Source organism: Humulus lupulus, chromosome 1 (assembly GCF_963169125.1).
Source record: "Humulus lupulus chromosome 1, drHumLupu1.1, whole genome shotgun sequence".
Classification (NCBI taxonomy): Eukaryota; Viridiplantae; Streptophyta; class Magnoliopsida; order Rosales; family Cannabaceae; genus Humulus; species Humulus lupulus.
In genome coordinates this window covers 208169229-208192503 of record NC_084793.1, presented here as the reverse complement: position 1 = coordinate 208192503, position 23275 = coordinate 208169229, and the positions used below count along the sequence as shown (strand labels likewise).

At 43.9% G+C, this 23275-nt stretch overlaps 1 protein-coding gene and 1 non-coding gene across 2 annotated transcripts; one reads left to right on the top strand and one right to left on the bottom strand.

Moving 5' to 3' along the window:
- Positions 1-14276: 14276 nt before the first annotated feature.
- On the bottom strand, positions 14277-14383 carry LOC133813108 (small nucleolar RNA R71). The gene has a single exon (XR_009884152.1). It is a non-coding gene; the product is annotated as a small nucleolar RNA R71 (small nucleolar RNA).
- Positions 14384-15458: 1075 nt separating this feature from the next.
- LOC133828229 (uncharacterized) lies at positions 15459-16121 on the top strand. The gene is made up of 2 exons (XM_062258851.1): positions 15459-15801; positions 15922-16121. The coding sequence occupies exons 1-2, from the start codon at positions 15459-15461 to the stop codon at positions 16119-16121; spliced, it is 543 nt and encodes a 180-aa protein (XP_062114835.1).
- Positions 16122-23275: the final 7154 nt, after the last annotated feature.

Genomic DNA, 23275 nt, shown 5'->3' with positions numbered 1-23275 from the left:
CCATTGAACTCGCCGTAACCTTTGGAGACTATCTAGTCTCGGTAACCAAGATGATGGATTTTGTGGTGGTGGATACCCCATCGGCCTAAAACGTAATGCTAGGGAGACCAGCCTTGATTGGGCTGGGGGCAGTATCGTCTGTTAGGAATTTGGCCATCAAGTTCCCGACGTCTAGTGGCATCGGGACGCTAAAAGGAGACCAGCTTGCAGCAAGGAAATGCTATAGCATTTCCATAGGAGGGAAAATCCAAACAAGTGCACAGACGCTTGTGGTTATTCAGGAAATCGACGGATCCGTCTTCGAGATAGAAGAAGAGATCGACCCTAGAGTTGAAGAAAGGGTCGATCTCAAACCGTTGGAGGAGCTTGAAGAAGTAAAGATCGAAGAGAAAGATACCACAAGGGTGGTAAAGATAGGAAAAAATATTTCTGAAAGTGGAAGATAACAATTAACTTGCTTTTTGAAAGAAAACCAGGATGTATTTTCATGGTCGCAATCAGATATGATAGGGATTAGTCTGAATGTTACAAGCCATGCACTCAATATAGATAAAAGCTTCCCCCCGAAGCAACAAAAATGGAGGCTCCCAGACGAAGACAAAAAGAAATCCCTAAAAGAGGAGGTCGAGAGGTTAAAAGAAAATCGGTTTATTCAAGATGCTTTTTATCCTGATTGGATAGCCAATCCTGTGCTAGTCCCGAAACCCATTGGAAAATGGAAAACTTGCATCGACTATTCAAACCTCAACAAGGCCTGCCCCAAGGACTGCTTTCCCTTGCCTTGAATCGACCAGCTCGTAGATGCCACTGCTGGCCACGACATCATCTCATTCATGGATTCTTATTCTAGATATAACCAGATTGCCATGCATGCACCTGACCAAGAATATACGAGCTTGGTAACCGACAAGGGATTGTACTGCTACAACGTCATGCCTTTCGGACTCAAAAATGCGGGAGCCACATACCAAAGATTGGTAAATAGGATGTTTGCTGAGCAGATAGGGAATAACATGGAAGTTTATGTGGACGATATGTTAGTCAAATCCAAACATAAGAATAACCATGTAGACGATCTCACTGAATGTTTTTTCGTACTTTGAAAATACAATATGAAACTTAACCCACAAAAATGCTCATTTAGAGTATCTTCGGGTAAGTTCCTTGGGTTCATAGTGAATGCTTGGGGTATAGAGGCTAATCCCGACAAGATCAAAGCTCTAATAGACATGCCCTTACCTAAAAAATATAAAGATGTCCGAAGCTTAACTGGATGAATGGCGGCCTTAAGTAGGTTTATCTCAAAATCTACATATCGATGCCTTCCATTCTTTAATCTTTTAAGAGGGGGCAAAAAGTTTTAGTGGTCGGATGAGTGTGAACTTGCATTTCAGAATCTTAAGAAACACCTCGCTAAATCACCAATCTTGTCTAAACCTATCACAAGAGAAGTTTTATATGTATACCTCACCACAACTGAGCACGACATTAGTGCAATACTAGTACGGGAGGATAAGAAAGTACAAAAACATGTATACTACGTCAGCAAAAGATTACTGGGGGCAGAATCGAGATACCCATTAACGGAGAAACTAGCTTTGTGCCTAATGCACGCATCATGAAAGCTTCAACCATATTTCCAGGCACATCTTATTCATGTGTTAACTGACCAGCCACTTAGGCAGGTGTTATCTAAGCCTAAAGCATCTGGAAAACTATTGAAATGGGTTGTCGAGCTCGAATAGTTCGAGATTACTTATCATCCTAGAACAACAATCAAAGGACAGGCTCTAGCAGATTTTATTGTCGAATGCACAGGGATCTCCAACGAGGAAGTCGTAACCCCAGCCCACGAGCTGTGGAGACTTTATGTCGATGGATCCTCCAATGAAAATGGATCAGGGCAGGAATCATTCTAATCACCCCAATGGGAAATCGCTTCCACTCAGTGCTAAGGTTTGGCTTCAAGGCATCAAACAACGAGGCTGAATACGAGGCGTTATTAGCAGGACTTCAGATAGCCACCGAGCTCAAAGTAAAGGCCATTCATTGCTATAGCAACTCACATCTGGTTGTTAACCAAGTTTTGGGTGAATATCAGGCTCGTGGTATAAAAATGGCCGCTTACCTGGAAAAGGTAAAGCAGAATTCGATGGGTTTGAGTTCTACGCTATAGAACAAGTCTCCCGAGAGCAAAATTCAAAAGTAGACGCATTCTCGCCACGACTAATGAAGCTGATACACTCAACATGGTCCTAGTAGAATTTCTACTGACCCTGAGTATAAATGAGCCTGATAACGAAGATACAAACATGATTGACTCACAACCCACCTGGATGACCCCAATAGTTGACTACCTCGAAATTGGAAGTCTCCCAGCAGACCAGAACGAGGCTAGAAAGCTTATGTACCAAATACCAAGATATACCATTTTGGAAGGAAAAGTGTACATAAGGGGGTACTCTATGCCATTACTTCGGTGTGTAACTCCTCCCAAGGCCAAAAAGATTTTGGAAGAAATCCATGAAGGATTTTGTGGAGATCACACGAGGGGGCATAACTTGTCAAAAAAAAGTGATTAGGCAAGGGTACTTCTGGCCAACAGTCAAGGCAGACTCATTCGAGTACGTAAAATGCTGTGATAAATGCCAACGGTTTGCCTCGATACCGCGAGCTTCACCCACCAAGCTAACCATGATCAGCTCCCCATGGCCATTCGCGATATGGGGATATGACCTCGTAGGCACCTTGCCAACTGGAAAAGGTGGAGTAAGGTATGTTGTAGTCATTGTGGACTATTTCACAAAATGGACCGAAGCTGAACCCTTGGCCACCATTACCTCAAAGAAAGTCCTATATTTCGTAGTAAAAAACATCATCTATAGATATGGGATGCCTAGGAAGATGGTATCAAATAATGGGACCCAGTTCGACAGTGATCTATTTACACACTTTTGCGAAAAGAATGGGATAATAAAAAGTTTTTCCTCCGTGGCCCATCCCCAGGAAAATGGCCAGGTCGAAGCAGTCAATAAAACCATGAAAAGTTTTGTGAAGAAAAGGTTAGAAGAATTAAAGGGGAGATGGTCAGAGGAGCTGCCTCGAGTCTTATGGGCGTATAGAACCACGACAAGAACTTCAACGAGGCATACCCCCTTCTCCCTGGCTTATGGATGCGAGGCCATGTTGCTAATCGAGGTCGAAATCCCAACCATAAGGTGTGACGCATATGACCAAGCCTCAAACCAATCTCAGCTCGAAGAGATTCTGGACCTCATCGAAGAAAAATGAGACGAAACCCAGTTGAAAAATGTTGCATACCAGCAACATGCTACTAGATATTTTAACAAAAAGGTTTGAGATAGGAAATTTGGATTGGGGGACTTGGTGTTAAGGTACGTGTTTTTGGCCACGCTAGACCCATCTGCTGGGGTACTTGGTCCTAATTGGGAGGGACCCTATCAGATCGAGTCCATTATTCGACCTGGAGTATATGAGTTGGCGAGGCTAAATGGAGGATTGGTTTCACGGGCTTGGAATGGTGAACATCTACGACCTTATTATCAGTAATGTAGGAAAGATGTCTATTCATTTTAACCAAACATGTATTTGAGTTTTTGCTTTTTATCAATAAAGTACTGAATTTCATTCAAAAGTTGTATTTTTTATTGTTATACTTTTTTGCAAACCCTCAAAATTCAATAACCTAAGATCACAATCATAGGATATTAAGGGGGGATAAGTGGTATACAATCATACCATAGGCTCAAAAAAATATAACATAAATAAAAATTAACTCCAATAGTGATGTCTGGATTATTAACCCAACATAAAAAAAGTCATAAGTGTATGGATCATTAACCAAACATGCGAACTAAACAAGTTTGGAACAAACCAGCAAAACCTAACCGACAATAAAAAGTTAGAATTCTAGATGAACCAACTGTAAACTATAAGTCGAAACTAAGGCTGGAAATTTTTTAAAACAAGTTTCGACCTCGCAACCTCGAGGCCATACCCGAGGATGAGGAAAAGTAACTGGAAAAGCAAAATATAACTAGACTAACAAGGTTACATACCAGTTAAGTATTTTTCAAATACATGGTAAAAGTAAAGTTTGACCTTGACAATAACGAAGTCGAACATGGATATCTCGAATAAACTATGCATGAATGCATTGAAATTCAAACTTAAATCAATATATATTTGTACAAATAAACAAGTATAAAAGCAGGTGCTTAATAATGACGTGCTCGAAATATTTCGATCCATAAATACAGTGCATAATATTAAGGCAAAAAGCTAAAGGTAAAACAAAGTGCATAAAGATTTTTGAGCTAGAAAATTGAAAGAAAAAGTTACTAATGGTATAAATTGATAATTTAAATAGCTCAAAATCGAGCTATAAATTGTCTTTGCCCCGAGGGCACAAAAAAAATAATTAGAAAAAATACAATGGGTCGCATCCCATGATATCGACTTCAGGGGTTAGATGCCTCTCTAGCCACAGTCCCAGAAGCCTCTGCTGCCTCCTTAGCCTCGAGCCTTGCCTCTTCCTCCTCGAGTTGAGTCTGCCATTTGGCAATGAATTCGGTCTCCAGGTTGGCTAGGAAGATGGTGTCGAGGTCAGGGTTGTTAACCCAAATTCGATACATCGCCATGTCTACAGCGCAATCTTTTTTGGTCTTGAACTCCTCAAGAAGACGAGCCTTCTCACCTTTGATAACTTCGAAGGTCATCTTCTTCTCCTTTTCTAGCTTGGCATTGAGTCCCTGAATCTGCTTGATCTCAAAGTTCCTGGCCTCAATCTCCTTCAAGGTTGCTTCCAGCTTCGATTCAAGTTTGTGAATCTTTTCAACCTCTTTCAAAGCTGCCTCCAGCCTCGATTCAAGCTCAAGAACTTTCTGGATCGCCTCATCCCTTGCTGCAATTTCTAGTTGGGCTGCTTTGAGATCATCCTCGAGCTTTAGCTGGGCATCTCGAGCCTCTTGTGCAAGTGCTCTGCTCGCTGCAACCTTGTTATTCAACAAAAAGTTTTGCTGAATGAAGGATATGAATGCCTACACACAAAAATAAACACAAAGGTCAGCAAAACATAAGCCAAAGTTAGTACATAATAAGAAGACTAAAGCAAAAATAACTAACCGAGGAGAACAGCTTGCCACTCTTGTCGAAAAGAGTGTTGGCATCTCGGCACATCCGATGCACATCCTCAGAGAACTGTCCTTTTTCTTCACAAAGAAAAATGGTGCTCCCTATGGTGAGAAACTGGGCATGATAAAACCCAAATCCAATAACTCCTGTAGTTGAACCTTCAGTTCCTTCAGCTCTGCTGGAGCCATCCTGTAAGGTGCCCTAGACACTGGCTTTGTCCCTGGTGCCAACTTAATCACAAACTCAATCTCCCTGTGTGGAGGTAACCCTAGCAAGTCCTCTGGAAACACATCCAAAAACTCACAGACTAACCGAGTCTGTTCTGGTCCCACTGACACGACCTGAGTGGTATCCACCACACTAGCTAAGAACCCAATTCATCCTCCTTGCAATAGGTCTCTAACTCTAAGTACTGATATCATGGGTATACGGGGTCCATGCACAGTGCCAACAAAAATAAAGGGATCCTCACCTTCTGGCTCAAAAGTTACCATCTTCTTCTTACAGTCTATTGATGCTCCATACTTCTCCAGCCAATCCATACCAAGAATTATATCGAAATTAGTCATCTCTAATTCCACCAAGTCAACTGACAATTCCCTGCCATCCACTGTACCTAGCAGTGACCTAATCCATCTCCTGGATACCACTAACTCTCCAGTAGGCAATACCGTACCAAACCCCATAGAAAAAAACTCACAAGGTCTACACAACCCATCTATAATCCTACTAGTAACAAAGGAGTTCGTAGCACCCGAATCAATAAGAACAGTGTAAAAGGTTCCAGCGATAGAAAGCTGACCTGTAACCACCGAGGGACTAGCCTCGTCCTCTGTCTGGGTCAAAGTGAACACCCGAGCTGGCATCAGGTTGTCCACTTTCTTTGGCTCTTCCTTTCTGGCTCTCAGGCAATCTTTCTTCAAGTGCCCCGTACTACCACAAACAAAACAGGCCTTCGCCCGGCACTCCCCAACATGGCGCCTTCTGCACCTAGGACACTCTAGGAATGCCCTCCATGGTTCACCGCCACCCTAGCGGCCCATCTGCATACCCCGTGGCTTCCTATCTGGCCCTAGAACTGAAACTGTGTCTAGGGTCTTCCTTTTCTGATCACTGGGGCCTCCGCCCCTACTAAAACCTAGAAATGGAGGTCTCGGCCTCCTAGAATCCCTTCTGGCTACATTATCACACTAGATCTTGTTCTCAGCACTCTCAGCTGTAAGCACCTTCTCTACAGCCTATGCATAGGTAGTCACTCCTGGCACAATAGTAATGCGAACATCCCGGGCTATCATAGGTTGTAGCCCCTGTATAAATCTCTCTCTTCTGGTCCCATCAGTGGGCACCAGATCCCCGAAAAACTTTTCCAATCTGGAATATTGCAGGGCATAATCGGTCACTGACATGTTACCCTGAAATAACCTGCTGAACTCCTCAGCCTTCGCAGCCTTAACTGCGTCGTTGTAGTATTTCTCGTTGAACAAGGTTCTGAATTCTTCCCACTCCATTGTGGTAACTGCTCTAGTCTGGGATACCACCTCCCACCATATTAAGGCATCCTCCCAAAACATATAAGTGGCGCAGGCCACTCTCTCATTACCACCTACCCTCATAAAGTCTAGGATAGTGGTTATCATGGTCATCCACTGCTCAGCTTTCAATGGATCAGAACTGCCCTCAAAGACTGGAGGGTGTTGCTTCCTGAAACTCTCATATAGGGGTTCCCACCTATCTCCCCTTGTCTGGGGCTGTACAACTGCTGACACCTCAGGTTGTACCATTGTTGGTAGTGCGGCTTGTTGGTTCCCTGATGGAACCTGTTGCTATCTCAAGAGGCGTATCTCTTCTTCCTGCCTCTCTAACCTGGCTTGCATGTCCACAAGCACTTGTTGCCAGTTCTCTGGAGCTGGCGGTGGGGCCTTGCCCTGGTAATTCCCTTCACTGGCCTGTAACTCTTGGCCAGGCAGTCTCTCTGACCTTCGAGGGTTCATTCTGACACTCTATCCACCCTACAGATATCAAATCGGCCATTAGGTAAGTCATAACTATACCACTTGCCACCTGACGGTCTAAGATCATCAGATAACATACATATGCAATGCTAATAAGCATGCCATCACATAATATATTCATTCATAGTGCTAATAAGCACCTCCTAATATCCATCAGTAAATAACAATACACATAGGCATACCCAAGTATTTTCCACAAATCCAACATAACTTATTAAGCATGTTCTTTTAATTCCTGCCAGTATTAACAATGCTAATAAACATTTTCCCCTAGCCTATATACAATGATAGCGCTAATAAGTTGTTCCCTTGCATTCACAGGCAGTAACGATGCTAATAAGCACGTTCTTTAACATTCACGCAACAGTCAAGGGCCATGGCCATATCACATAATCTCATGCTTCCTAAACAGGCATGTAGATAAGGCATTCACATCATGTTTAAGCATTTAAACATATAACAGTTACCGAACCCTAAGTCGAGCTTGCCTTTAGTGGCGAGTGTACATGCCTGGCCAGTCTTCAGGAATCCTTAAACCTTGGCAGCTCTGATACCAAGTTGTAATGCCCTCCTAATCCAAGACTGTTACACTGTGTACTTAAAATTAGGTCATTTGGCTTAAAACGTGTAACTAAGGTTAGTGACAAAGGTTAGGGTTAAAAATTTTGGTCAAAGAACCATTGACTTTTATTCCAAAAATTTTATACCACATGGGATCCCAAAATATTACAACTCAACTGTTAAAAAGGATAGATACATATCAAAAGTTACATCAGCCAGCCTAAGCACCAAAACAGGGCTACAACCCTAGTTCCTCTGAGATAACCCCAGCCGTGATGGTCGAGCAACTGCATATGTACACGCTGCCACTAAAGCTCTCTAATTCATTGCTGGTCAAGCTTTCCCTTTCCCTTACCTGCACCAGAAAGCACCCGTGAGCCGATGCTCAGCAAGAAAACAGAACATGCGACAACAGAAAACATAACTTTAAAATAACCATTCAATAAAAATCAGTAACATTAATTCATAGCCAATATCACTTAAGTTCAATCACATGATCATTGGATCAACCTTAGGTCGCTGCCCTATTCAGTTGGCTTTTAAGCCATTTCCCGGGCCTATGCCCTAGCAATGTGATCATAGAGTCACCTGGGGCCTCGCCCTTAACTCTGTCTCACTAACCATAGAGCTAGCCCAACCCCCGTGATTCACCATCGACCTTAAAGTCGATCAACATAATAGCACAGTCCTGGTTTAGGCCAATGCCCCTTGACCAGCGCACAACACACTATTGTTGTCCTTGACTCATAAGTCAAGCCCTAATCCAGGATTACATATCTTACTTATAAGAAACAGATGTGGATAGGCACATCCCGAAAAATTAAGCACATATTCACGCTAATCATATAATCCCAATGAATAACCATTTTCAAAATACTAACATATTCATATAACGGGCCACATGCCCTAATCATAGAATTCATATAACAAATATAAGAAATTAAGCATTTAGAACAATAGCCTAACATATCAAATACTGGGGCCCAAGCCCTAATCACATACAACACGTTATGGGTGCAGTTTTTTTACCTTAGGTCCAACCAAGCATAAATGAGAACGACCCTCGAGCACGATCCCAGTTCTGAGCCCCCTAGCGACACCCTAAGTCACAACTATAAAATAGGATTCTATTAATATTGAGTGATCAAAGGTTTCCGGACCAAGTCCTAGCCTCCGGGGCCTTCGATTCCACCAAATCGGGCAGTGGAAACAATCCCGAGCCCTAAGGAAAAAGTTCTATTTTAAAACAAACTCCCCAAGGCAAAACTGCCTAGGCGAGTCGCGACTTGCCCCCTGTGGGTCATGGCATGCCCCTTGACCAGTCTCTTCCTCATCTTTGTCCAGAGGCATGGGCCATGACTTGGCCTATCAAGTCAAGGCGCGCCCCTTAGGTAGAGGCCTCCCAAGGCGCCTGATTCAAGCTAAGTCGTGACTTGTCAAGAACAAGGTCACGACTTAGACCCTCGAACCCAGAAAATAACCTCCATTTCAGTAGCCAAATTCAATCCTAACCATACAAAAATTCACCCCAAAACATAATTCAACTATCCCCATCACTCTAACATGTTCCCAGCAATAAAACCCATGAGAAAACTAGCTTAAAAACTCATCAAAATCACACCTTCAATCTTTGAACTTCAAGGGCTCAAGAACACTAAAACCCAGCCATGAAAACTCATAATTTAAAAAATTAAACCATAGGTTAAAGCTTGCAACTACTGAAGAATGAATCCACCAAATTGCTACTGAGTTAATCCCCAAGATTTCAGCTCCAATCCTTGTGTTTCTAGCCCAAAATTCTCCTTTGTTCTTTAATGGTTTAGCTTAAGAGAGTTTTGAGGAGAAAAGAGAGTGAATAGGGGAGAGGGTCGGTTAAGGCAGCTTCCAAAGGTGTTCTATTGTTTTGTCTTATCTAACTTAAGTCACTTAAGTTAATCCCAAAGCTCGGGGTACCAAAAACGTCCCCGAGGGAAAAATGGTAAATTTCCCCAATATTCCCTCCTAAACAATCTAACTCCAAATATATCTCCAATTATTTATTTTCATAACCTAATAAACAATTAAATATCTAATACTCAAAATACCCCTTGACTCGCCCCGAGTCGGGTATTGGGTCCCGTTGTGACTTTCCCGCTATCTTGTTCCCTAGGATCGCCTCGTGCTGAATAACCCAAATAAACCCACATAATAATGTGGTCACTCACAGAAAAAACATATATGCACATAAATACACAAATATGCTCGCAACGGGCCAAATTACCAAAGTCACCCTTCTAATAAGAAGTGGGCCCACATGCATACTTAATACCCCTAAATGTGCACATCTAGTCATATTATCGCGTAATTCACATTATTAAAATTAACATAGCAATTAAACACATATTTTCACATATTACCATCCCGACCCCCTAATCAAGGCCCTAAGCCTTATTAGGAAATTTTGGGACGTTACAATTCTCGTACAGGAGCCTGGACTTTTCTCGTTTGGGCTGCAAAAGGAGGCACAATTTCGGGAGGCGCCACGAGCTCAGTGGCTTGATTGGGCTCGACCTTAGAAGATGGTGTAGGTTCGATAGCATGATTGGGATCTAGGGGAACCAAGGGCGGGGGGACTACCTCGGTCTTTTTGGACATTTTGGATGGGCGACCTCCCTTCGGTGACACTCTTTGGCGTTTGTTCGCCTTCAAGGCCATAGACCTATTGAGGACGTTGTCCAAATCTGAGTCCATGTCACCTGAAAAATAAAATATTGTACATGAATAATCGAACAAAAGTTATTACAAGAAACAAGAATCTGAGAAAAAAGAAACCTAACTAGTACTCTCGATCGAGCTTGAGCTCGGAGACCAAGAAATTCCCGTATCTTCTGACGACTCTAGGGGAGTCCCCTCTTATAGGTTGGGGATAGTCTCGAAAGGTCCCTATACACATTGGTCCCATACTGTACAACTACCTCATCCCATACCTCATTTAAGCTATACATGGTCCGATATTGTCCTAACCAGCTATCGAACCTACGGACTCTAAGGTCGGCTTTTGACCATGCTAAGAAATTATCTCTACGGTCTTCGAGCACAACCATCATGTCAAGCTTATGTTTAAGCAATGATGAAGACCACATGGAGTGATCCAACACTTCTTTACGTCCGTCAGCCAAGCTCGTTGAGGCCTCGTCGTGGGCTTCGTTGCCCGAAACTGGTCGATCGTGATGACGGGAGGCAGTAGCATAGAATTGCGAGCCTGAGGTCCTCCTCCTCGGGGGAAGTTTAGCAGTGGGAATTAACACATCTTCCCACCTTTGATATTTTTGAGTCCCCGAATCATCCGTGGATTCACCTTCGCTTAAAATGCCCCAAGCTCGGAGCTTGTCTTCATGGAGGAGGTAAGCAAGAGACCTTCGACCTTAAGCAAGCTAGAGAATGGTTGCCTTGTGCTCCTTCATAGCTTTTGTTGGAGTGGGGTGGTGGTAATTGGCTGCAGGCAAGAATAGAGTGAATATTTCGAGCCTAATTACTCAAATAAAAATGGAAAAGACGTGTTGAAATACTTACAGACGTATTGAAAGGAATAGAATCGGGAAGGAGCGAGCCCATCTGTCTAGAAGAATGCGGTCTTGAAATTTGGAGGATGGTTTGGGATGTCCTCGAATAACCATTTCTCCTTCGGGTTGCTCGATAAGTAGTATAAGTCATCTCCTGCACGAGCTCGAGAAGGGTTGCTCTTGAGGCAGAATAGATACAATATCTCTTGTGCTAAAGGCCCATCACATTTCATCTCATGGTACAACGACCTAAAGGCTGATAAGACCCTAAACGAATTGGTCTAGAGTTGGAAGGGGGCGAGACCGACGTAATCCAAAAAATTCTTGAAATAAGTCTTTAAAGGTAGCAGGGTCCCAGTCCTCATGTGCTCGCGACTCCAGGCAGCGAGTTTGATTTTACGGTTGGGATTGCCATCTCCCAAGGCATAGTAGCTCCTTTCATTTGAGGTCACAGGATGACACATCAGTGAACTAGAAAGTTTAAGGCCATGATAGGCTAACAACTCTGAAATATGGCCAGTGGAAGTGACTGAGCTCCAGTAGTGCTTAGCTTCGAAAAAATCCTCCTTCGAGGTAAGGCCTGAGAGAATTTGGGAGGTGGATGGACGAGTTGAAGAGTCCTACATTAGGGTAAATGACAGTTCATCGGGTGGAAAGGCAACGGTGAATTTAAGCTTGGGATCTAAGGGAATAGGTCTAATCTCAGGGTCTGGGTCAGGATAAGCCGCCACTCGGAGTCTCTTCCTCTTTCTCTCTTCGACCTTGTCTATCTGACGTCAAAAACTGTCTTGTATGTCCTCTTTCTCACACCTATCTTTGTGCTCGCGGATCAATCACTGATTTTGAGTGAAAGGTGATTCAAGATTGGGAGTTGATGGGTGATAAGGGATAGCGAACTCGGGCTCCCATCGATTCTCAAAGTACTGTGACATCTAACAAGGAAGAAAAAGGTGAGGGCCCATCATATAAAATTAATAAGAAAGGATTAAAATTTTTGGTAATGATAAATGAGTTTTAGGCTCGTTTATGGTTTAGTTTTTAGGAAGGTTTTCATTAGTTTAGGGCTATTTTATTACAGAATTATGCTTGTTTATTCATGTTTCGGGTTTTTGATTCTAAGATGGTGAAAAGACTGGAATGAAATGAAAGTGGAAGAAAATGGAGCTATTTTGGAGAAAATTGAGTCTTTCGGGAGCAATAGGTCAGAGTACTACTTTTGTGGATAGCGCTACAGCGCTATCATAATGGTGCTACAGTGTTAGAAAGGCAACCTTAAAGCTTTTGTTTCTGTCAATATCGCTACAACGCTACAAAACTAGTGCTACAACGCTTGAAAATCCTGAAGAGTAGCGCTACATTACTAGCACTACAGCGCTAGTACATCAATTTTTGAGGAAATTTTGCACTGTTAGTAGCGCTACAGCGCTCAAAACCTAGTGCTACAACGCCATCAACGCGGTTTTCAAATTTGAAGCCACTTTTAGAAGGATAAAACGGTCTTTTCACTTGGGAGCATTGGAAAACTATTTAAGGGACATTATTCTGCGAATTTAGGAAGTAGTTTTTAGTTGTATAAACCCTAGATCTAGAAAAGACTGATGTAATTAGGTTTCCTTTTCTTGTTTATGACTTTCTAGATTTCTTCTTCATCTGAATTCTTTAGGTTATTTTCTATGAACAATTATTTGAATTTTATTGTCATTACGTTATCTATGAACTACATCTTTTATCTAGGGATTAATGTAGTCACTTGAATTTCAATTTTATTTTATTATGATGTTCTATTGATACTTCTTCTTTATTCTAATCTATATGATGTTTGTTTAATGCTAGTAAATACTTGATCACTATTTACTTGATTTAATGGTTTTGATTCAAAATTTGAAAGATAAGAATTAAATATGCTATCATTATATAGACATAGGTTGCATATTGGATGAAAGTACCTGTATGACTTGTGTAGTAATACTAGAGAACCTGCATATAAGCTGAGATCTTATATCTTGAAAAAGAATAGGAATTGATTATGTTAACCTGCTATTAGAATAGGAAGAAGAGATTTAAAATTGATTAGTAAAATTAATAGAATGAAAAGTTGATGAAATTAATTCCTAGGCCTTTTATTATTGATTGTTAATTCATTGATTTATTATTCTGTTTACAGTTATTTAAATTGTGTTCATGTTTTAGAATTATTCATCTTTATTTTAGTCACCAAATAGAAAGTGAAAAACAATTATTGGTAATTGGTTAATAGTCTCTGTGGGACGATCTCTGTTCTTACAGACTTTATTACCTGACACAACTACTTATACTTGCGTACAGATTTTACAGATCAAGTTTTTGGTGCCGTTGCCGGGGGCTAATAATCAATATTAGATATAATTGTTTTTCGATCTACTTTGGTCTTAATTTAACGTTTTCTAAATTGAGTTGCTTTTAAATTTCTCAATTTTAGGTGAATTATTTTATGTGACGTAAGGGTTCGAAAATACTAGTACCCGTTGATCCTGAGATAGAGAAGACCTGCAAAAGAGAAAGAAAACAGAAAAGACTTGAAAATATGGCCCAGAACGTCAATAATGTTGCTAATAACAATCTGAATCAGGGTAATGCGGGGAACGCTGCAGCCGAGGCAGACCTACCTCTGAGGGACTATGTACTCCCTACTGTTACAGGGGTACATTCTAGTATTCACCCACCTACTGTGGAGGCGAACAATTTTGAGATCAAGCCTTCAATTATCCAAATGGTTCAAAATTGCGTTCAGTTTGGGAGGCTACCTAATGAGGATCCGAACCTCTATATTACCAAAATTTTGGAGCTATGTGATACTTTCAAAATGAATGGAGTAAGAAATGATGCAATTCATTTGAAGTTATTTCTATTTTCTTTGAGAGACGGAGCTAAAAGTTGGTTGATTTTGCTGCAAGCCAATTCCATTCTGACTTGGGAAGACCTTGCTAAAAAAATTCTAGCTAATTATTTTCCTCCTACTAAATCAGCACGGATTAGAGGTGAAATAAATAATTTCTGTCAATTTGAGGGGGAATCATTATATGACGCTTGGGAGAGGTTTAAAGAGCTGCTGCGAAAATGTCCACATCATGGCATAGTGAAATGGATGTTGGTGCACACTTTCTATAATGGACTGAGGGGAAACCCAAGGACTATTATAGATGCAGCAACAGGTGGAGCATTTATGAGCAAAAGTGCTAACGAAGCTTACAAGCTTTAAGAGGAGATGACCATGAATAATTATAATTGGCCATCTGAGCGAGAAAATAAGAAGGTGGCGGGAGTTCTAGAACTTGTTCCTATTGCTATGCTCACTACTCAAATTGCTTCGCTAACAAAACAAATGCAACAACAAAACAACATTTCAGGTCAAGCGATGCAACTACAACCCGCTCCTATCAGTTGTGAGACATGTGGAGGCCCTCATCATTTTCAGCAATGTCCAGCGACGAGTTCTTATTCGGTTGATGATATCCCACTTGAATAGGTCCAAGCCATTGGTAATTTCCCAAGGCAACCAAATAACAACTCGTACCCTAACAATTATACTCCAGCATATAAGAACCATCTGAATTTGTAATGGAGTAATAATCAAGGGCACCAACCACAATATCATCCAAATCCACCTCAATATCCTCCACATAGACCATCTTATAGGTTAAACCCAAGACCCTTTTATGATACTCAAAAGCCCCAAATGTCGCAACATCAACAACCACCGCCTCAAATGACTAAACTAGATGTATCCACTGATTCATTGAGCCAATTTATGACAGAAACCAGATCCTCCATTTGAAGCTTAGAAACACAAGTTGGCCAACTTGCAAAGTTAATGGCGGATCATAATCAAGGGGCTTTACCTAGTTCAACTGTGGTGAATCCCAAAGAAAAATGTCAAGCTGTCACTTTGAGGAGTGGGACTAAGTATGAGGGGCCTACAGTAGAAAACAAGGGCAAGAAGATAGAGGATCAACTTGTCACTAGTCCAGCACAAGAGGAGGTTACTGAAGACCTTCCAAAGAAAGAGAAGCCAAAATACACAGAGCCTCCACCAAAAATTTCATATCCTTAATGGTTTCGAAAGGCTAATATTGACAAACAATTTTCTAAATTTTTGGATATCTTTCGAAAACTACACATTAACATCCCTTTTGCAGAGGCTTTAGAACAAATGCCAAGTTATGTGAAGTTTATGAAAGAAATTTTGTCAAGGAAGAGGAAATTAGAGGATTATGAGACCGTTGCACTAACTGAAGAGCGCAACGCAATACTTCCGAAGAAACTACCTCCAAAGCTTAAAGATCCTGGTAGTTTCAATATCCCATGTTCTATAGCGGATTTAATTGGAACAAATGCTTTATACGATTTAGGGGCCAGTGTGAATTTAATGCCTCTATCAATGTTTCAGAAGATGAATTTGGGAGAAGCTCGGCCAACTACGGTATCTTTGCAGATGACTGATAGATTAGTTAATCACCCTCTTGGAGTGATTGAGGACGTATTTGTAAAAGTGGGTAAATTCATCTTTCCTATGCACTTTATTATTTTCGATATGGAGGAAGATGAAAATATTCCAATAATACTTGGAAGGCCATTCTTAGCGACTGGTAGGGCTTTAATTGATGTACAAAAAGGTGAGTTAAAGCTGCAAGTGCAAAACGATGAAGTTATATTTAAAGTTTTTGCAGCAATAGAAATTCCAACTTGTTGTAGAGTTGAAGTGGTAAACCAAGAAGGGAACAAGTTGGAAGTCTCTAAGAAAAGCTCCATAGTTAAAACTGAAATGATAAAGGGGCATAACCGGTTAAAAAAATACTTTAATGAAAGGATTTGAATGTTATATGAGCGAGGGAAAGTTCTAATAATTTCTAATCACAAGAAACGAGGGCCAACTCATAACACTATGGCTCTTAAGGACGTGCGGGGAGGACTTGATCCAAGTTGAATATGAATGAAAACAAGAGTCCGGCTAAAAGACATTAAAGACATCGCTCTTAGGAGGCATTCCTATGTTTATTTTTAATTTTATGTTATTTATTTTCGTTTTTGTTTTTTTTATTGGAACAATGTTTTTAGAGATTTTGTTGTAGTTCTTTTTAGTTTTATTCTGGAAAAATTGTGTTGTAACTTGTAACCTGTGAAAAACGTGAAAAAAAATTGAAGTTTAGGTGGCTATAGTGCTATAGTAGCCGCCGCCGTCTCAACCATTAAAGGGACCTTCATCCCAGCCTCCACAACTGCCATATTGACGTGGCAGTTCAGTTAAGTCTCTTTTCTCATTCTTTATGCACTTTAAACATTGGGGACAATGTTAGGTTTTAAGTTTGGGGGAGAGATTTATTTTTAATTTTATTTGATGCATTTTTTTAGTTAGTTGTATTGAGTTGTGTACAAGAGTGTGAATTAAGTTGATGATAATTACAATTTTAATATGATTGACTGTGATGTAGTATAATCCAAAGGAAAAGTTGATGTTCTTCTGAAACAATCTGTGTGCTTGGTTAGATTACTTTGTTTTTTCACTATGATCTGTTGACATTAGCGATCTGTGGATGCACAATATTGCGTGCCTGTAAAAGATCCAAGGCGCGTGCTAAGGTCCCATAAAGGCCTAAATACATGTCTGAGCCGCGGGACGCTCGGGCCACCGTCCTCTTGCAACGGCCTCGCGTGCGCCCCTCCCCAGCGCCTCGCGCGCACATGGCATCTCGCGGGGCCCCTAGCCTCGCGCCACCCCTTGGTGCGCCCAGCGCCCCCGCGTGGGCTGCCTCACGTGCACACCCCCCCAGCGCCTTGCGTGCGCATGGCGTCTCGCGAGGCCCCAGCCTCGTGCCACCCCTCGGCGCGCCCAGTGCCCCTGCATGCGCACCTCCCCAGCGCCTCGGGCCACCCCTCGGCGCGCCCAGTGTGGCGTGCTGCCCCTTTGGCACACCCACATGGGGCCATTTTGTAATGAGCATGCCTTGGTGCTTGATCATTAGTCAAGTCTTGCACCAAGCAACCTCATGGGATAGGGTAGTGGCAGTTTTGTAATATTGCATATGTCTCCCAGACAAAAATCATATATGTTCCTGGGAAGACTTTATTTCCCTAGAAGGCTCCTTAGGGGGAGGTGACCTGGTGACTTAGGGAAGTACCATGGCCATCAGCAGATAGGGGCCAAAGCTGTGTACTCCCTTGCCCTATCAAGGCTATATATTAATGAAATAACATTTATCCATACTTGCCCCTGTGTGCTTCCTTGTTGCTTATGTGTTACTTGTTTTTTGCCTTCGTTGGGCCACTGTGTGCCACTTGCCTTGTTGTGTGCTTTGTGTTGTGTGGACGTTCCTAGGAATGACTTGCTTTGTGCTTGCTCATACTTCGTTATTCGCCCGTTGCATGTCCGAGATGTGTATGTGGCTAACCGCTGAGTTTGTTTGCCTGTAGGTGTGTGTTGTAGGCTGACTTGCTAGCTTGAAGAGTCTGCAAGTGCCGCACGTTCCATCTAGTTGGAGTACCCAAATAGCCGCCCCGTGACACCCAGCGCCCCCGCGTGGACTACCTCACGTGCGTACCTCCCCAGCGCCTCGTGCGCCACGACACTCAGCAGCAGCCTCGCGAGCCCCACCGCCTCGCGCACCACGGCACTCAGCAGCAGCCTCGCGAGCCCCAGCACCGCGCACCACAGCCCTCGGCAGACGGCCTCGCCTAGCTTCACCACGGCTGCGCCACAAAGAACCCAAGATGCATCTCCTATGGAGACCTGTGGAAACTCCACCATCTAGAAGTGAAAGCCCAAGTATGATTTAGAAAGGTCATGTTAGTACAATCTTGTACGGGGTACGGCTTTTAAGACCCCGTACGCCTGACCATGGCACTGATGCAAGACAAGTAGTTGGAGCACTAGGAGAGACGACCTGGCCTGCATGCACTCAACCAGATGTCAGAGTCGACACCACCACCACGTCTCTGACACCCGTACAAGGCAAGTAGTGGAGTCATGACCAGGTACAAAAGCTGAGGTGCTCCCATGAACTCTGACCATGTACCAGAGCCGACACCACTACCCCTGGAACAACTCTCCTGTTAGTGTACTCGTGTACTATCTGGTCCCTTGGACCACCATGTACCCAGGGCCATTAGAGCCTACTATATAATGAACTCTAACTCCACCTGAAAGAGGGTTGGAAAATTTACTGTAGCAAGTGCACCATAGTGAATGAAAACTAATTTCACCATTGTTCCTCTGCAATTGTTCTTGGAGTTGATACTTAGATTCCTTAAGCTTTTCTTTTGATAATATTTACTTTGCAATTTTTCTAACTTAATTTAGTTGACGAGTTCTCACCGTCAACAGTTTGGCACCGTCTGTGGGAATCTAAGTACCCAGCTACTGTTCTACCATTACTTCCGGCAAGGAGAAATGTCAAGACGTTCAAAGCGACTCAGGGAGCCACAAGAGGTGGGGGTCCACCTTAGCGGAGTCCAGCTGAAGGCCTTCATGAAGGACCCTCCTCCACCCAGAGATGTAGAGCCCCCAAGGGACCCTGAAGTTCACGAGGGTGATAGAGAGGTCACGTCACCGGCCGTCCCACCCGGAGAGAGTCTTCCAAGGGCACCATCGGGAAATGCCAACGATTTTTCACCTCCTAAACCGCCACCAGTACCAAACTCCAGCCGGCAGGACCCGAGCCCCTCAACGCATAGACATGATAAGCATCCCCGGGTCCATTCCGTGAGCTCGAGTTCTAAATCTCGATTTTATGAAGAAGAAATACGTGAGCTGCACTGTAAGAACCAAAGGTTGGAGACTACCCTAGAGAATATGCAAGAGGTGCTGAATGGCCTATTGCAAGGTAAGTCAAACGTGACCTTGCCCAAGAGAAAAGAGAAAGGTCGTGAGGGGGCAGAGACCACCGTTCCAGTAGACGATGGGAGGACCCGACACTCCACCAGTAACACCCCCCGAACGAAGCAACGCGAACATCCTGAGCCACCGAAGCAGACCCAGAAACCAGAGCCGAAGACCAACGCGACCCATCACAACAAGGACGAGGTCACCTCTAAGAGAGAACCCTCAGATTTATGGGAGGAGCTCAACAAAAAGAGGGCGGGTAAAGGGACCACACCCCCTATGGTGCCTCAAGAAGGCAAAGGAAAGGGGGATCTTAACCTGTCTGCTTTAAGGGACTCCCTAAGCAAGAGGAGACAATACCTGGACACAGAAATGAGGAGCCTGTGAAGCAAGATCGTCACCGCCTCTGGAGGTCAAGCTGCTGAGGAAGAGTTCGACCATGAGTCACCTTTCGTTAGGTCGATCCAAGCCATCCAGCTCCCTGCCAATTTTAAGGAGCCCCATATGACCCCCTACGAAGGAAACACAGATCCAAAATACCATCTAGGTACATTTAACGACCTGATGAAGCTGAGGGGAATTGGCAGCGGGGCGAGATGTCATTGCTTCGCTGTCACCTTAAAAGGACCTGCGTACAAGTGGTTCAAAAGACTTAGACCGGGGTCCATCAGATCTTGGCAACAGCTTTCTGATGAGTTCCTCCAGCAGCACCACGCCGTGCGCGACTACACGATGTCAAGCACCAGTCTCGCAAATGTGAAGCAAGGAGAAAATGAGAGCCTGAAGAGCTATATTCACAGGTTCAATATGGAGGCAGTCAAAGTAGGGTGCCTGACCCGCCGAGAGCTGAAAATGGCCATCATAGCTGGAGTACGCCCAGGAAGCAAGTTATGGGATAACATGCTCAAGAGGGAGGTCACAGACTTGGATGATTTCTATGAGCGGGCACAAAAATACATTCGCGTGGAGGATGGTCACGAGAACCTCAAAGCTGGAAAAGGCCCGTCGCCCCTGAAACCTTCAGCCTGAGAAAACCCAAGCGGTGCAAAGAAGAAGGGGGTTTATGAGGGAACAAGAAATGAGCGACCCCGGAAGCATCAACGCTCTGAGGAGTACCTACAGGGCCCCTACACCTTTTACACTAACCTCGCCCATGCAAGGGAGCATATTTTTGTTGCGAACGAAAACCAGGTCCCTTTCAAAAGGCCCCCGCCAATGAAAAAAGACCGGTCCAAAAGAAACCCCAGTAGGTATTGCCAGTATCACAAGGATGTCGACCACACCACCGCGGAATGCAACCATTTGAAGGTGGAAATCGAGGAGCTCATTCTCAGGAGACATTTGGGAAGGTACGTGCGCAAGGAGAACCAGAGGCCAGAAGAAGGAACGTCCTCGCTGCGGGCGCGAGAGGTGGCCCCAGAAGTATAGGGAGAGGTCAGGACCATATGTGGAGGACCAGGATTCGGAGGCGATTCAAGGAAGGGATGAGACAAATACGCAAAGGAGGCCAGTCGAAGTCCACCACCGTGCGTATTAAGTTTGGAGCAACGTCCCCCGAAGAGTTTCAAGGGCGAGAATGACTCAATAACTTTCACTGAAGAAGACGCGCAAAGGGTGCATTTCCCTCATAATGACCCCCTCGTGATAACTGTCAAGCTTGCGAACATGAGAGTACATCGAGTCCTAGTGGATAATGGAAGCTCTGTGGACATCTTGCATCGCCCCACTTTAGAGAAGATGGGACTGAGCGTCCGACGCTTGAAACCCTACAATTCCTCCCTTTACGGGTTCACAGGGGACTCGATACAGCCCCTAGGTGCAATTGAATTAGCCCTCACCATGGGGGAACAACCCAAGCAAACCACCATAATGGCAAACTTTGTCATGGTGGATTGCGCCTCAGCCTTCAACGCGGTATTGGGGAGACCCTCTCTGAGAGAATTGAAGGCGATAACTTTCGTGTATCACCTAGCCATGAAATTCCCAACCCTTGGGGGAGTAGCATGCATGAAAGGGGAGTAGAAGGAAGCAAGGGAATGCTATAACATGTCCCTCTGCACAACCACAAAACCATCGGTGCTGATGGCAATGGTTGTGTATGAAGGTGCGACCCACACAAGTTGGACCCACGAGTTACAGAGCACCTCGAGAAATGTTACCAGTGGGGCTTTGGCCCTTGATGCAAAAGAGGACCTATGTTTAGTTTGTTCCTTATTATGTTAGCATAGTAAGTAAGAACCAAAAAAGCTACCTAGGTAACCTCCCAGTTAGATGTAACCCTTCTTTAAATATGTCGTTGTAAACCACATGCTATGAATGAAATTGTTTGCAACTTCGCGTGTTATTTTTCTTCTCTATGCGAGCTTTAGCCAAAGTGCCTGCCGAAATAAATTTCACCAAACACTTGGGGGGCAGGATAGGAGGTAACGACATATAGCAAGCAAAAAGAAAAAAGAAAAAAAAACGGACCCTCTAACAGGAGGATCCTAAAAAAAAAGGGGACCCTCTAACAAGAGGAGCCTAAAAAGGACCCCTTGCACCAAGATCCTAAAAAGGACCCTCTATCAGGAGGATCCTATGCACCAGGAGAATCCTAAAAAGGACTCTCTATCAGGAGGACCTTAAAAGGGACCATGATCCCAAAAGGACCCCTGGTATCAGGGCCTTAAGCGAAGTCCTTATATGTATAAAACAGGGAGAGGACCTTTCAAGGCATCCCTTGGGTTTACAAGGATTAGCTACCCTTGTGAACATCAAGGAGGCCAAAGGGTCTTACAAAAAAAAAAAAAGTATAGTAACAACAATAATAAGTCTAGAGCGACCACCAAGCCATCTAGCCAAAAAGGGTCCTAAAAGAGACCCTTGCAAAAATAGTACTATGAATGACGACGAGAAGGACGCTTCTCGCAAAAAATAATAAGCGCGCGCAAGAATATATAAAAGGATAGCTAGGACCCAAGGGGTCAAAATATCCTTATAAAAGTAATCAAGAGGCACCAAAAGAGGTCCCATTGAACCCTTCCACATGGGCTCCGAAGGACCTCCAGCTTGGTAAATAAAAGAGGAGAACCCGCCAAATCCCATCATACAGGCTCAAAAGGGCCTCAAATGCAGTGAAATAAGAGATAAATAACCACACATGTATATATACATTAAAAAAAAGGAGTCTTGAGGACATGACAAGATTTACAAAAGAAAAATGGTAACGATAATGATATTACAAAGTCTCAAAAAAGAGCGTACACCCATGGCGGGCTAGCTGACAAAAGTTATGAAATAACAACTTCAGGGCCTCCTACCACGGGCGCTCCACACGGCCCCTCGAGCGACGACGTGCTCACCAAAATAAGAGAAATCAAAATTGGGATCCTACCTCCACACGCTGTAAAGGGCGCGGTCTATGGACCTGTACTCAATGGCAGTCTTCTCCGCCTCCAAGGAAGCATTTCTCTCCTGCAACGAGGCGACATCAGCCCTAGCAGCCTGGAGTTCGCCCCTGGTAGCCTCGACTTTGGACTCTAAATAAGTAACCCTCTCCTGCGACACCGCCGCGATAGCCTTGGTCACCTGGAGTTCGCTCTTCAGGCTGGTAACTTGGCCCTGCAGCTTCGTGGCCTTGGCAACCGCCTTTAGCTTCCTTTTCGACGAGGCAGCAAGTTTGGTCCGAACCTTCTTTAGCTCAGTTTGGGTTTCCTCAAGCTCTTTCTCGAGCTCCTAGACCCGGGCCGTGAGGCAGTCCCTCTCAGTAGTAGACGCGGAGAGGTTGCTAGACGAGTCGGCAAACCGTAGAGCCACGGTATAGGCCTGCACAAGAAAGTTAACAATAGCAACAATAAGTAACAATAAAAAAAAATGCATGTACATCTATACATAATAGGACCAACGCGAGGTGCAGGAACTCACCCAAGCCATGGTGCGCCTTAGGGTTTCCCCAAGGTCCGGCAGAGCAACATTCCCAAGATCGTCCCAGTCAGATCCGGGGAGGCCCGAGGCAAGTTGGATGTATCGCTGCCCGTAAGACGTCACCATCCGAGTCACCCAGGGCTCCCCATCCGCACTAGGGGCACCTGGCTGGGTGAGGACAGACGACCCGCTCGCCGAAACAGGAGGGGGCGCGGTGAAAGTGGAAAAGTGAGGCCCCGGTAGATCAG

Excerpts from the sequence above, each read along its gene's own strand:
- LOC133828229 (XM_062258851.1), top strand. The coding sequence starts at position 15,459 with ATGCCAAGTTATGTGAAGTTTATGAAAGAAATTTTGTCAAGGAAGAGG. Across the intron at positions 15,802-15,921 it reads GGACGTATTTGTAAAAGTGG|GTGAGTTAAAGCTGCAAGTG; the intron begins GTAAATTCATCT and ends ATGTACAAAAAG.